Source organism: Mauremys mutica, chromosome 1 (assembly GCF_020497125.1).
Source record: "Mauremys mutica isolate MM-2020 ecotype Southern chromosome 1, ASM2049712v1, whole genome shotgun sequence".
In the NCBI taxonomy this organism is placed as follows: domain Eukaryota; kingdom Metazoa; phylum Chordata; order Testudines; family Geoemydidae; genus Mauremys; species Mauremys mutica.
The window spans coordinates 166,644,533-166,661,002 of record NC_059072.1 but is presented as its reverse complement, the minus strand read 5'-3'; the positions used below and the strand labels follow the sequence as shown (position 1 = coordinate 166,661,002).

The following is a 16,470-nucleotide window of genomic DNA, read 5'->3' as shown; positions in this document are numbered from 1 at the left end:
TCTACAGAATTTTAGAGAAAATTATAAAGCTTTTTGAGCCATCTTATAGAATGTACCAGAATTATATCCAGGCTATATTTGATAGTGGTTCAAAAAACCTATACATTCTATTAAATTCCATAGGATCAGAGAGAATTCCATGGAAACCCGTCAGCTTCATCTCTATTAAGTTCTATAGGGGTTTTACATAAGAGAATCGCTCCTCAAGACTCTTATGGGTTGTCCACAAGAAAAACAAACAAACAAAATCAAGACACCCTTCTAAGATATTCCTCTCTCTGGGCTTCCCAGCACTCATTTCCTGTTTCTGTCTATTGGATTGCAGGCTCCTCAGGAAACACACCACCCTCCCACCTTCACTCTTGAGTCCTGTACAGCACTGAGCAGGCCATCAGCTCTGACGAGCAATTAAATAATAGTTCCCTTCTCAGAATACCACGCCCCTCAGCCCTTTCCAGAATTCTATCAGACTGCACAGTGAGTTTTCATAGTTTCAAATGTAAGTGTGTGTTCATGTGCGCTCCATTTGGAAAATAAAGTTTAGTAAGCAAAAAAAAAAACTTTCAAAATGTGTTTCTTTTAGCAAACACAGTGAAACCGCCTGCTGGGTTCTTCCAAATTACCTCCCAACCACAACTTCTTCCCTCCTCCTATTTTGGGAGAGAAAAATACCTCTGCTCATATGGACATCAGCAAGGAGCCAAATTTGGTTTTAGTGTTATCAGGTGGTGCATCTCTTCATTCAGAGCTGAACTCACTTACGCCAGAGCTGAATTTGACCCATACTATCAAAAATACTGAATTACCTTGAATTCATCGGCAACATGGCCTGAGGACATCTGTTTGTTGCTTCTAATGTGCAATAGGAGCTCCTTCACTGAATTTTTCACACGAACCCCTTGGAAAGGTCCTCTGTGCTGCTTTCCTCCCCCCATGTGGTGTTCAGCTGTTGAGAAACAAAACAAAAACAAAATTAATGCATCAGCACAATCCTGATCCAAGGAGGCAAATCAAGAAACAACTGTGGAAAATAACTTCAAACTCTGCTTTCAACTGAAAATGCAGACAGTCCTTTGACATAAAAATATATTGCACAGAACATTGCCAGCCAGTGTTTCAGAAGAATATAACCTGTATGATATTTATTCCTCTGGAGTCTTCCAAACCCCCAACTCTCATTGGTTAACAAGCTGGAAAAAACTTAACACATCAGCATCATAGTGGCTAGAAGCGCTAGTCACAGAAAAGGACCCCACTCATAGGCACTGTACAAACACAGGAACAAACAAAACAAAAAGAAACTGTCCCCTGCCACAATCTATTACATATAAAAAAATTAGATGTCAAAATGCTACAGGGGTTTGTATAATAATTTCCAGAATTACTTGTGTTTGTTATCTCCATAGTGACTGAAAGTGCAGCTTTAAGAAAGAAAACTTGCTTTGTTATTAGAAGTACAATACAACTGTGACACTCCCGGCCTGACCTCTTCTGTCTCACATCCTCTTTAAAATTAAATCAGTTTTGAAGCTACAAAAACAGAAGTGGAAGACAGGAAATGATGACCTAAGGCATTCGACTTGCAAAAGGAAGTTATGTGACCTGATAAGGAAAGTACAGAGTCTAGTATAGAAAAAAATCCCTATACTGAAGTCTTAACTGGAGATTAGAGTTCAGGTTCCAAATTTCCCTGGCCAGCAGGTACTGGGATTTCTGTCTGGGAAAGAGGAAATAAAGGGCTACTGATGTCAAGTAGGAGTCTTCAAAGACCTATGGTCTTCAAACCACCTCATCCCAGCAAACAGTCCAAGAGGCCCAGCTTTCCTTAGCCAGAAGCAGGGCCTTTGAGTGGAGGTATGAAGTGGAAAAAGAGGCTGACAGGTCATTCCTATCCACAAAGAAGATGTGTTGTTTTTAAAAAGACAGTATAAACAAGATTATTAAGATTGTGCTTATATGGTTAATGTTTTCAACAAACAAAAATCTTATGAAAGATAAATCCAACCAGATCCAAATCAAACGGGGGGGAGGAGTTTAAGATTATTTGGGGAAGAAGGACATAATGCAAATATATCAAATAGTTATAGAGTGAAACATTTTCAATGACTTTTTTTTAAACAAACCACTGTACATAAAAGGCTGTTTCCAGATTGTACTGACATCCCACAACATACAGCGACACGCACACAAGCTAGCTTTTGATACCCTTACTCCACATGCAGAATTCTACTTAAATCAATGGGATTACTTGTGGAGTATGGTGCTACTTACCAGGAGTAAAGGGTATTAGAGTCTGGCCCTAAAGGCCTCATCCTCCAAGGTGCTGAGCACCTACTATGAAGTGCCAAGTGCCCTCCCCACCTACTGAGCAAAGGCTGTTGAGGGTGCTCTGCTGAGCTCACAGGATTTTGTCCTATAAAAGACGCACTAGACTAGAGGATGAATCATCCAGTGCAAAATATACTGGTAGTTTCTTCTCCCATTTGAAGGTTGGTTTCAAAATGACAGTTTTTCTAAAGCACTGTCTTCCTAGCCTACTTTCAATCCTCAAACAGTTATGACTTCGCAGCCATTCGTTTTCAAAGTATCCCTTGTTGTAACCAACTTGCTTTACACAGTGGTTGTACACACCCCTCCCCCTCCTCACTTCACTATCAAATTTAAAAATTATTAAGGGGCAGCGAAGGAAAAAGGCAACAACAGCACAGGGCCGCACTTGCGACTATTACATGTGATCTTCTACCCATCACAACTTCTTACGCCTTTGGGATCCAGGTGCTGTATAAACACAAGGGATTTTAAGCATGAGCCTCTTTCATCAGAAGAGGCAATAAGCCGCAGCAGACGCCTGGGAGGTCGTTGCACGGGTGACTCTGAAGCGGCACTTTTCCCCTCGGAAGATCAACCCAGCCGTGTGGCCAATACAGCCCCCTTGCAATGCAGCCGCCCCGGGGGCGGAGCAGGGCGGCACGGCGCGGGGTGCCCCGCAGCGGGCTCGGCTGACTGCGGACGTGCCCCTGCAGTGCCAGGGCGAAGGCAGAGGCTCGGCTTTGCCCTCGAGGGGCCCCGTGTTGTGGGCTGGCGCGAAATACCCGGGCTCGCAGCGCCGGCGGCTAACACACACCCCAGCGGGGAGCGCCTCTCCCCGGCCGCGGGGCCCGGCTGGCGCCTACCTTGCAGGGCTTGGCGGACGCCCTCCAGGGAGTCCCTCCTCCGGCCGCCGCCGCAGCCGCTGCTGACGGACAGGTCGGAGTCGGAGCCGGGCGACCCCGGGGTGGAGTGAGCGGGCGAGCAGCTGCCATCGCTGGAGTAGGGGGAGGCGCTATAGAAATAGGCCAGGTTGAGGGGGCTGCTCATGGAGCCGGAGTCGCCGTCGGCCGGCGCCTCCCGGTTGCTGTCCACGATCATAGTCCTCGGGGCGGGCCGGGGAGACTGGCGGGAAGGAGCAGCAGCCACCGCGGGCTGAGCCAGGGCGCTGAGAAGTGGGAGGCGGAGGGGGCGGCCGCGGCTCTAATAGCGGCCCCGCCCCGGCGGGGAGCGGGCCGCGGGGAAGCAGCAGGCGGCCCGGCCATTGGCCGCGGCCCGGCGTGATGCGCTGCCGAGGGCGGGAGTTCCAGTAAATGCCCGGGATTGGGCAACACCCCGCTGGCGCCGCTTGCTTAGCGCGGCCGGCCCGGTTTCAGCGCCGGGGTGGGTGAATCATTAGCCCGAGGCAGCACAACCCCCCGCCCCTCCTGCAAGTGTTTGTCCCTCTCCGGGACCTTTCGTGCGGGGCGGAGACAGTCAGAGAGGGACAGAGCCACGTCCCTCGCCTGTGGACCGCTGAGCACAACCGCACCAACCCAATGAGTCAGTGGCTTGGGGGAACTTCGACTTGTGACCAGCTGACATGGCATTGGGGACCACCTAACGATACATAAACAAACTGGGGCAGGAGGAAGAGGAATTACTTTTCATTACCCAGATTTTCTTTTCGATATCAGGTGGAAGAGGAGGGTTGTTTGGAATGAACTATGTATTTAATCCATACATTCAAATCTGACCAACTGTAGAAATATTTGCATGGTAAGCTACGGAACAAAAGCAGCTACTATCCAAACTTTTCACGCCAATGTCAGAAACACAGTAGTCAAAGAAAGCTTAAAATTCACATATTTCCACCAGCAGTCTTATCATGTGTGAGCATTCTTGTTGACTACAGCAGGCCTTAGTTTTGCAAAATCAGGTCATAAATTTTATAGATGCAGTAAAATGATTTTTATCCCTTTCCGAACCATGTACAATTCAACAGCACACTCAGTAATGCTGCACTGATAGCAAGTAGCTATTGTCACTATTTCTTAGGTCTACTCAACACTTAATCTTTAGGTCAACATAGCTATTGTGCTTAGAGATGTGAAAAATCCACACACTTGAAGGCTGTAGCTATGTCAATCTAACTCCCTGTGTAGACACAGCTTGTTCAATGGAAGGATGCTTTGCTTGACCTAGTTACCATAGCTCAGGGAGGTAATGTTCCTACAGCAATGGAAAAGCCCGTTTCCATAGGCTGCATCTACAGTGCGGCAGCTATGTCCCTATAGTCCCCATAGCATAGACATGACTTTACTACAAAGACGTGTGAGATCCTTTCACCCCAAAATACTCTTTGCACACTTGGTAACTGATGAATGACTCCCTAAAGTCATTTTCTGAGAACTGTTCAGACTGATCAGACTTTACTTATCTACAGCTGCCCTACACCAAAAGCTCAATATTGTACATAGTACTGGAGTGTTACCTAGTTCTTTAGTGGTTAGGTGTGGTTGGGTGTTTTGTTTTAACTATTGTTGCAAATGGGTTTTCCTTCTTAACAAGCACACAGTAGTTTACATGTGAAGAGTATATAATCCAAATAATTAGATCATGTTGCAATTATCAATAACATTCTCATTAAAATGTCAAGATTAATTAAAAAAACCTTTCACACAAAATCAAATTCATTATGTTATTTGTATTGTGGAAGCTCCCAATGGTCCCAATCAAGATCATGGCCCATTTTGCTAAGTGCTATAAAAACACATAGGAAAAGAAGAGAATATTCCCTGAATATTACCTTGGGGAAGTGGTTCTCAACCCACGGGCCGCTTGTGGCCCAATCAGCACACTGCTACAGCCCATGTGACAGCCTCAGGGCCATACAGGTTGTATATACATTGTGTGGATTTGGCCCACATAACATACAGAGCTGCAGATGCAACCCACAATAGTAAATAGGTTAAGATACCACTACCTTAGAATGATGAACTTTGGGTGAACTTAAGTGGAGCTCTATGTCCCATGAAGAATGTTGCATAAAATCTAGCTTCAGTTTAATTGTTTTGATTTAACTAGGGTTTTCTGATTTTTCTATTCTATTTGTAAGCTTTTCTTCTCCGCTCTATTCCTTAAAGGTATTTGAGGTCTAAATCCCTGTTGCTGTCCTAGCAACCAAAATCCACTCAAGGCACCACACTAAGTTTATTAGAAGCTATTTCTACAGGGTCATCTTATTTATTAGGCCCTCTGATAAAAGCCTATATTCAACTAAGGTAGATTAAGGTCTTTCTAACTCCACTGAGCTCTGTAAACAAAAACCCTTTCTATAACACATATCCCCATTTATTGCACAGGATCCGCTCATTGGCTCACAGCCACCTTATAAAGGGTGTTGTCATTTCCCAGTAACTTCCACATACATAAAATGATTGTTATGTCGCCACATTTAGGTATTAAAACCATCATGCTAAACAGGGGTGGCTCCAGGCCCCAGCACACCAAGCACATGCTTGGGGCGGCAAGCCGCGGGGGGACCTCCCGGTCGCCGGGAGGGCGGCAGGCGGCTCCGGTGGACCTCCCGCAGATGTGTCTGTGGAGGGTCCGCTGGTCCCGCGGCTTCAGTGGAGCATCCGCAGGCACGCCTGCGGGAGGTCCACCGGAGCCGCGGGACCAGTGGACCCTCCACAGACACATCTGCGGGAGGTCCACCGGAGCCGCGGGACCGGCGACCGGCAGAGCGCCCCCCGCGACGTGCCGCCGTGCTTGGGGCGGCGAAATCGCTAGAGCCGCCCCTGATGCTAAAGGTCTTGAACATCAAGCAGCGATGGCTCCACTGGCAAAGACCCCAATAAACATGTCCAGTATTAGAAAGTCCTCCCCAGGTAGAGGACACAATAGTGGCACAAAGAGGCTGGAATATCTACTCCTCTGAGGGACCAACACAGAGCAAGCACAGCCAAAAATGAGAGAGGCGCTGGCAGGAGCATGAGGTCCAGTGGATGCAATAATTCAGCACATGCCACTACCAGCCTCCCCTGGTGGGGCTCTAACAGTACATTAATGCAACAATACTCACAGCTCCACAGGGCAGGTGTAAATTAAAGTCAGAATATTAGACCCAGCTCAAATACAATCAAACAGAATTGTACCACCTTCATTTTCTGTTACTGTGTGCAACAAACTCTCAGGCAGTGGATAGCTTCACTGTGATAGACCCTCACATGGGCTCATATACTCATCAGTTATAGGCTGTTAATATGAGGTGCTAGTCAAAAAAAATACCACTGACCCAGGACAGCAAGAGCCAATGTTGTTTTTCTGAACAAGTCATGCAGTTATGCAGTGTACCATTCATGCCAACTAGTGGCCAAAGTTGGAAACAAACATTTTACTGAAACATTGCTTTAATAAACAAATTCACAAGTAAATACCTACACTTACTTCTATAATATTTGGGCACCGTACAAAATTAAGCAGTGTATTATTATCCCCTTTAAAAGATACAACTCTTCTCCCTCTCTCACTTTAAACTGCTGTCTTATGCTGGTCAAATATTGGTCGACAGAAGGTATATCAACCTGGTTTTACCTTGACTGGATGTTCCTGATCACTGAAACCACTTAGACATGTAACAATTAACCAGTTAGCTTAATCATAGTTACATGTCTCAGCACCACAGTACTCTTTAATAATGACAGTATGAATTCAGTTTAAGAGACATGATTTTGCCAGCCAGCTTTGAACTAGTGCTATTTTACTCTTCATAACACAGATTCAAAAACATTTGAAACACTATAGAGCAACAATTTAGAGCCAGAATCTGGCCCCTGCTCCCAGAAAGGGAATGTAAAGAGGCCACAACTAGCATTATCGGAATATCCTCTGCAAGGAATGACTTAGCACTGATGTATATGGGCCTATGCTGCCCACAGCATGGAGAAGTACAGGAGTTATGGTAGGGATTCATGGGGGAGTGGCTGGAGGGAGTGCTCTTTGATCTGGCAAATCTGGGCTGCAGAGCAGCTTGTAAGTGGCTGTGCAAGACTCCTGGAAATTAGAGCAGTGTCTGGGGTTGCTCTAACTCACACTGGAAACTGCCCCAGACCCCAGAATCCAAGAAGCACAAAAACAGAATCGAGGAATCTTTGCCCTGTCCCTTCTGGCCATCATTCTCTGTGCTTTACCTCCCAAGAGCTTATAAACTTTAGATTCATATACACCAGTCAACTATGAACTGTTAGTGATAAGATTCCTTTATCAACATATTTCTGGGATGGGATCACCAGAACATTGCCTAAGTTGTCTAAAGTGAAAATACAAATGTTACAATTGACAAACATATTCCATTATCTAGGCAAATATTTGCTGTACTAAGGCTCCTGATGTCAATACTCTTTACACTAAAATAAGTATATTTAGCCTGGCGCAGCAAGCTCTTGAGTCAATTTATACAAATATAGCTGCCACACCTTTGTGTGCCGGAAGGATTTCTAAATAGCACTCCAAAATATAGTCAAACATAACATTGTACTTGTCTTTTGAATAGTATCACAGTATTTGGAGGCTAAAGCATAGCGATTATTTTCTCTTCAGAGACTACTCAGAAGCAGTAGATAAGTTTGCTTTAAGTTTGAACAAGGAGACTGAACAGTTCAGTGGATTGGAAATGGGATGCAACACCTTTTACCTCTAAAATCCAGCGCAGGGAACCTTGTATTGCTTCTGACTTCATTATAGTTGTTCTGATCCCCTTTTTCGTGGATGGTGGTTTCTGGGGGTGTCAGCCTAGAACTAAATTGACTTCTAAAAAGATTGTGTTTGTGTGTGTTGTATGCTCATACATAATTCTTCATGTTAAAAGGAAAACTGGGAGTGCTCATACACAGTAAATATTTTAGAGTCCAAACCTGTTAGGTACAGAATGCCCTTAATACTCCTTTTTTCTTCATTGGGAGCTAAGGATGCTCAGCAACTCGTGGGATCAGGCCCCTACTAAGGGCAAAAATGAAATAAGGTTGGCCTCTCTCAGACTGTGAGCAAAACAGAACCAAGATCAGTAGAGAGGAGAAATATCAGAGCTCCCATGCATTATGAAACTGCCACGCAGCTGATCTGAATTCTTTATAAGTAATGCTTTCCCATAAGCAATTTCTCCATACCCCTTATTCGCTGCTAGCACTCCTCCTCCACATACAAACTGCTGTAGGTGATCATCATTTTTCATTAGGTTCCCACTCTCATTTCTACTGTAAGGGCCTCGGGGCAGGGACTGGTCTCTAAAGCAACACGCACAGCAGTGACACCATAATGTATAGATAATTAATAAGCAGAACGCAGATTTCCCATGACAAAGAGCAATGTCACATCACCCGGTACGGATATCTTGTTCACTAGTGTGGGATACATACCACACGTGGCTGAATGTTTTGCTCACCGATTTTTACCATACCATTCTACTTGGAATGAACATTAAGGCTAGGATTTGTAAACGCTGCCTTGGTGTTCCAGAACACACATTTTAATTTGTTACATCTAGATAGTGTCTTAGGAACACACAAACACTTCATTCACCAATGAAATTAAGTCACCTTATGCAGTGGGCTGCAACAGCTGTTTAACAAAGCACAGTATCACCATTCAACTGGGTAGGACTGGAAGAGGGGGAAAAGTCTTTAACCAATTGAAATGACATGGAGAATTTACATAGTCAGAATTAGCTACTCAAATTGGAATATGGTGAGGACCCTAAGTTTCCAGTCTCACAACCCATATGCACTGCATTGCCTTGGTGTAATAAGTGAAGGGTAAGTTAAGGAGGAAGTCTTTCTTCTATGGACCTGATCCAAAGCCTACTGAATTCAGGGAGCTCCTGAGATTCAGTTGTCCAGCTTTCATCTATAAGTCAGCATGAAATTCAAGAAGCAGGAAATTTGATCATAACAAAGCTCCTAAACCAATGCCAGTGAGCAGACAAAATTTTGCCATAGCAAGGAAAGTGTTGAACGTCATGGTTAAAAGTTACATAGTACAGGCATAAACTGTATGTCTTGGGACCGATTTTGCCCTCAATTAAATGTGTGTAATCCTCCTCCACTGGACAGCACCAGTCTATCTGAGGGCACAATTTGACCCATACATAGAGTTATGATAGTCAGCTTCATAGGTAGGCCCTCACAAAATATATTAACAGTATCTCTGCCCTCTTTTGCTTCTATTGTTTTATGAGAACAATAAGAACACTTAAAGAACAAGTGTTACATATTTAAAAGGAGTCATCATAGTCATGGATAACAACAAATTACAGCAATATATCAACCCTATAAAATTCAGTTTACAATTTCAGGACTCTTGGAAATAAGCCACATGACCCAGATTGATAGCTAACAAAATTCTGTTCTCAAATAACTGGGGGGCGGGGCTAGCATGGGGGTGGGGGAAGAGCTCTCAGTTCCAGCATTCTGTTCTTCCTACAGGCAAGAAAACTGAGCTGGGAATACAAAATATCTAAATCCAGATCCATCATGCAGATGTGATTGCAGAATTTTGCTTTGCAGGAGCCAGGCCATGGGCAAAGTTGGATTCACATCTCTTGCTAACTACTATTTCCCTTTCCATTACAGTCCCTTAAAAGGGGGCTCGGGACACACACAATTTTAACCTCCACCCCCTACACTTGCTCACGCAGCAGTGATATGCTAAGGTTAATCTCAGGAATTCAGGGAGGGGAGGCTGATAGGAACACAGGATCAAGAGTAACACTCCTCCTTTTGTGCACTTCCGGTAAGCATGAAGCAAAACGTAACACCTTCTGGAAAGAAAACCGGAAAACTAATAACCAAAAAGGAAAAGGGTGTCTGTTGGAGCAGAAAGGTTTCAATTTGAGCAGAAAGGTGCCTAATTCTAAGTGTTCCTAGGTGCCTTTTGCCCTTTGTTATTTGGCTTTATGAAATGGTAACCTAAGACCTCAGGACATCATGCTTGGTTTGCTCTGCCACACAATGACATACAGGAAGAATATATCCTATCCATGCCTATCACCAAGGTATCCAGCCCTCAAACAACTACTCCAGGTAGCAGAACTATGTCCAAAGAGGTATCTGCTCTTTCCAGCGTCCAGACCATGTTTTGTCCTTTACAAGAGTCACTTTGCCCAATTCTGTAACACATTCCCTCACCTTCTGATAAGATGTGTGATACAATGAAATAGGATGCTATGCAAGAGTCAATAATTTACATTAAATGATAAGCCAGAGAAGCTCCTACTGGCCAATAAACTTTGGTTTCAGTCCTCCAAGTAATCAATAAGTTCCCATTCATGATAAATATTTATTTCCCTTCTTTATATGTATTTGTCTGCAGTCTGTATTATGTATTACAACTTGCTACTCACTTTAGATTGCAGCTGTGTTGCTTCCACTCTATCCTCCTGCAGTTCATTGATAAATTACAAATGAAAATAAAATGTAGTGTAGCCAAAGCTACTTAAAACAACTGCTTCTTAAAACAGATGCCTCATCTAATACTCTAAGCTTCTCTGCTTCACCCATCATCCATTTTTACACAAGCCATGATAGTTACCAAAGGGGATTTCCATTAGGATTTTCAAAAGCACCTAAGTATTTTAGGCACTTGAGTCCCAGTGAAAATCAATGGGATTGTGCTCCTAAATTACTTAGGTGCTCTTTAAAATCACATTCTTCACTTAAGCTCCTTCACTCCTGATTGTCATCTGTTAACATTAGCCAAAATCAAACATTTTAATATACCTGGTATTCCACTACAGAAATAACTGGACAATGATAGCACAAGCAATTTCCAAGGCTGTCCAATGGGAGAAAAATACAGTTATATGCCTTCTATTATGATTTTTAAATTACAAAAGTAAATAATAAAATAATAGTGTACCTTCATTTCTGTAGAGTGATTTAGATATCTACAAAATAAGCAATTACTTTGTTCCCCACTGGTAACCGATCCTCAATAATTACCAAGTCTGTGTGAGAGAGAAAAGGATACAGCAGTTTCCTCTGAGATGTAATAATGAGAAGCAGCAGCAGCAAGGAAACCCCCCCCCCCCTCCACACACACACAAGCCCTAGCCAAAAGAGAAGAGACCTGACTCTATTTACATACAGATCTGGTGTAACCAACCAAGGTCTTTTTATTGCAGTGATTCAGACCCCAGTTATCTTTTGCAATGGTTAACAGGAGGTGGGAGATGGGGGAATGGTGTGACATACAAGAGGAAGTTGGGGTGGAGAGGGACGAGAGTGGCTACTTGGACTTTTTCTGCACTGTGGAAATTCCCAAGCAGGGTAAGCATCTCAGGGACATTCCCCTGCCTGAAGGGCATGCTGAAAAACCCGGACTGGCACATTGCTGCCGAAGAGGATTGAGAGGCTCCACAGCAGGGCCTGGGTCCTTGTTTATTGTTACTGCAGGATCAGATTCCACTTCACTGGGAAATATTATTTAAATATTTAAATAATAATATTTATTTAATTCAATTCAAAACATTGCAACTCAGAGAGCAGAATTTCTTTCCTGGTGCAAGTTAAAAAAGTCAGCTCCGTAGGACATGCTTTGTTTTTAATATTGCTTCTTCAGCACTCAAGTAATCAAGAAACGTTTTACTTTCTTTCCTTTTCTTACAAGACACTTTGCGTCTCTATTCAGTGGTCCTGTAACACATTTGCAACAGTCACCTGCCTTTTGGCATCACTACTACTAAGCACTTACACCGCCACCACATACTGCTCTATACACATTAACTAAGCTGTACAGCAGTGACACACATTGGCCAAACGCATCCCTATGGTAATTCCTTTGACTTCAGAGAAATTACCCCAGGGATGAATCTGCCCCAGTGGGTCACAGCCTATCTTGTGTTCCATCTATCCATCCCACTGGCTTCAGTACGGTGGTTTAGGTTTAACTGAGACTTGTAATTCTCAGCAAATGAAGGCTTTGCATGATGAGCAACTTGCTAAATGTTCTACAGAATGAAAAGTTAGGTCCCCTTCATTTACCATAACAATTTTAATCAAATGTAAAATATCACCCACCAAAAGAGATGACTGTGATCTTCAGCACACTGTTGGTCTCTGGAGTATCCTAAGAGCAGATTGGATCAATCTATAAACTCGCACAGACACAAGCAGACAACCTATCCTTCCCCTGGTGATGTATGCCAGGACTTGCTATACCTATCAAACACAGCAAGCAGGCCAGTGGCACCTGAATCTTAAACATCATAGAGGTAGCATCCACTGCTTTAAGCACCCATCATTAACCCTGCCCCAGCATGCTTATGATGAATATCAATGCTGGTTGCCAGCACCAAAAAGGTAAATGCACTGAACAACCTTCCCTTAGCCCCTCTCTGTGCATTTGGTATCACTGCCGCCTATTGCACTGGAACGTGGATGTGAAGAACATAGCAGTAACCTCCGCCCCCGCCTGTCTGAACAAGCTGAAAGATGTAGAAGATTACCTTCCCTTCCCAAAGGTGATCATTTTGAAACCACACCCCCTGTAGCCAGGAAGTGCTGCGTGGGTTCTGTTTTTGCTGTTCTCGGAGATATTCTATCACTGGAAAACGGTCAACAGATAATCTTGACGCACTCAAACATTTTTCTTTGAAATAGGAGCTGTTTGTTTCAAGAAGGTTCTAGTATTTTATTATTCATTAGCTGAATGGTCGTGATGGTAGGCTCAGGCCTGTATAAATCACAGAAAAATGCATTTATGCCCAAACTATAATCCTTTTCACTCCTATGGTACCTTTCCAGGGAGGATCCAGTTTCCAAACATTAATTACAATAGGCCTCTCAATACACCTATGATGTACGTAAGTTCTCTTTGCAAGTGGGGACAGCTGCAGCAAAGAGCATGGCAGACTTGCCCAAGTTCACAGATAAGGTGTCTGTGACAGAAGAAGGAACAGCACTCAGATCTGCTGGCCCCCAGACATCTGTTCTTACCACTAGCCCTGGCTCCCGCCTACATATTTTAGTATCTGTTTCACGACTTCAGGTGAAAGGGCTCACGTGCTTGTGCCTTTTCTGAACCAAATGAATATATCTAGAATGCCTGCCTAGCTTGGTGATGTGTCCTAATGATGGGGCTCTGTTGTACACAGCATCTCTTTTTAGGAAGAGGAAGCTCTGCCTTGATTCCAGAGACAATACCTCCTGTTAGATGAGACAGGGCATCCACTGACCACAGGCCTGCCTCCAACTCATTGCCAGGTTAGGTAGAGAGGAGAGACCAGGATAAATCCTGAGATTATATAAAGTACCCCTGCACATTCTGTGTCCGAAAACTCTATGCCTTCCCCAACCTGTGAAAACAAGTCATCATAAATCTTACCTCCAATGTGAAAGGTTTCTAGGAAGTGGGATTTTTTCCCACACCACTCAAGCCATCTAGGGAATTAAATGATCATTTGTAACCTACAACTGAGATTGTGCAGCACCCAGAACAACGGGTGCCAAACACACAGTAAGAGACAGTCCCTTCCACAAGAGCATACAATCTACGTAAGTATGATGGGCAAAAGAGTGGGACGGAAACACTCACAGAGAAAGCAGCGAAGAGTCCTGTGGCACCTTATAGACTAACAGACATATTGGAGCATGAGCTTTCGTGCATCTGATGAAGTGGGTATTCACGCACGAAAGCTCACGCTCCAATACGTCAGTTAGTCTATAAGGTGCCACAGGACTCTTTGCTGCTTTTACAGATCCAGACTAACACAGCTGCCCCTCTGATACTTGACACTCACAGAGAAGTGATTCAACTTGACCAGGGACATACAGTAGCTCAGTGACAGAACAGAGAATAAAACCCAGGCATCCCCAGACCTAGACCACACTAGGAGTCCACCACAATTAGAGGAACTGCAACTGTCTATGGAGACATGGTAGGAACTCAGTAGGTTAAGAGGCACCTAAAGAGAGACACATGACTACATTTCAAATAGAAGTTACAAACTTACCAGGAGTGAGAGGTGCATAGCTAATCTACATGCCTATTTTACATGTCTTTTTCTATGAGAAAACCTAATATTTGCTTGATTCTGACTCTACTGATCTTTTTCTTTAAAAGATCTATACCTATTTTGAGCCAGTCTCCTCTTTCGGTAAAGTAACTGCCACTTTGTACTGTTCTTTACTAAGTCAAAGGCAAAAATGAGACACACTGGGAACAGAAAACCAGAGAAAAGCCAAGAGACAAAAGAAGAAAAGTTAAAAAAATAAATAAATAAAGTGGGGAGGGAAACTGAAATGGAAGAAAAGATGGATGGCAAAAGACAGCTAAGACAAAAATACCTTCTCACTATTGACAAGAGACACCTCCTTGAGGAACGCTGAGTCAAGCAGACAAATGTGGCAGAAGAGATTGGAGGTATGACTCAGGCAGCTGAAGGCAGGAAAACTGGGGGTGGAGGTGACAGGGAAGACTAGAGATAAAGAAGACAGGGTGGCAGGAGGAGAAAGGAGCCCTGAACTCCGCCTAGTTCCGACACTCTTCCGGCAAATTCAGCTACTTTCTTCAGCATCATTGCTTCATCTCCCCTATTGAATTCTGAATCACCCGCCCAGTTTTTGGCCCTAGGATCCAGTCCTCGACATTCTGCTGTGCTCCCTGTTTTATGGGCTAGTTAACTTGGAACAGACTATCATACTGTGGTATTGGAGTATTGTTCATGCACTTCCCACAGCCAGACCACGTCAGTAATAACTGGTCCACCCCCTGCTCTACCAGGTATACATGTACAGGAGTGGTGGATAGACAAGCTGCAGTGCAGGATCTGGCAAAGCAGATCAGACAATACAGGATGCAGATTGATAGGCAGAGGACCCAGTCATGAGGGTGTTGGATGAAACATACTTACATATTTTTAGGGCTAAGAAGGAGGGAAAAGAACAGAAGGTGGAAAGAAAGGGCAAGGTGAAATGCACATGGGATGGATGAATCATGGATCAGTGAGATGCTAGTGAGGGCTCCTCCTATCCTGGACACACCATGCTGTTGGGGTAGCCTCCGAGACCTGCTCCATTGGGTTTCCCATGAGCTCGATTCGACTCCAAGCTCATTATTCAGGTTCCTTTATACAGCATGCAGTAAAGGTACGCTGAGTTGATCAGACACAGGGTATACCACACATCCAAAGTTACACAGAACCCCTCTTCCTTTATATACTTGGTACTTACTTTATATTCACTATACATTGCATCACATTTTGGGACTGGCTTAGTTACTTTGCAGGAACCAATGCTGTACAGCATGCTCTGTCCATCTTTGACTTTACTCTTTACCTCAACTTTATGATCCCAACTTCTCTTATCCCTCGTTACCTTGTATTTGGAAATGGTTCCCTGGTTGTTCCTCCTCCTATTTCAGCTAGCTGGAAATTCTGTGTCTTTCAGTTTACTGACCTATTTGCTTATCTTAGCACAAACATTCTGTTTTCAGCCTGCTCATCTAGTTACCTCTCTAATCCTGTCTTCCAAGAAATGAGGCCTTCCCCACGTTTAATTACTCATGTCAAGTCAGGCCTAAACACACTACATGTTAAACTGTTTTCCCATGTGGTGGAGGAATTTTGAGTTGCTTTCTTTGCCCTGATGAAGTAACCTTCCCCCACTTACCTTAGGGTATGTTGGCTCTGGGGTGGGAGAGACAGGGCAGAGAGAAGAAGGATGTGCCAGTGGTTTGGGTGTTAGCCTCGGACTTGAATGAACCAAGTTCATCTACCACATACTTCTTGTATGACCATGGGCAAATCACTTTGCTTCTCTATGCCTCACTTCCCCTCTGGGAAATGGTGCTGCTAAACATCCTGTGGCTCAAAAAAACACTTACCATTTTGCCTTCAGAATGGGCCAGATTCAACAAAACCCCAGATGAGGATAATCCCGGATAACTTCTACCAGGATTTGACCCCAGCCCCATGTCAAATTACACAATGGGAACACAGTACTACACCTCTCCAAATCTAGTCACATGTTTCCACAATGCAGCCTCCAAACGCAGTATCTAGGCAGCATTTTTTTTAAAAATTAACAAAGTATAAATATTCTATTTATTTATTAAGGTTTCACCTCTAAAAGAAGCTTCCCAGCAGAGGGTGCCTACCCAAAACTCTGGGTATTCTTGACATACATT

At 44.0% G+C, this 16,470-nt stretch overlaps 1 protein-coding gene across 2 annotated transcripts in view; it reads right to left on the bottom strand.

Annotated features, from left to right (window-relative positions):
• The window catches only part of NXPE3 (neurexophilin and PC-esterase domain family member 3), a 71,098-nt gene that overhangs the window by 7,231 nt on the left and 47,397 nt on the right, over positions 1-16,470 (bottom strand). Inside the window, exons 1-2 of one of the 2 annotated variants that reach the window (XM_045001809.1) lie at positions 3,174-3,480; positions 807-946 (exon numbers count right to left, since the gene is read on the bottom strand). In XM_045001809.1, coding sequence (XP_044857744.1) covers positions 807-946; positions 3,174-3,408 — 375 coding nt within the window. In that variant the 5' untranslated portion in view covers positions 3,409-3,480. Of the gene's footprint in view, positions 1-806; positions 947-3,173; positions 3,481-16,470 lie in introns of those variants that run through there. The other variant, XM_045001813.1, reaches the window with a different exon arrangement.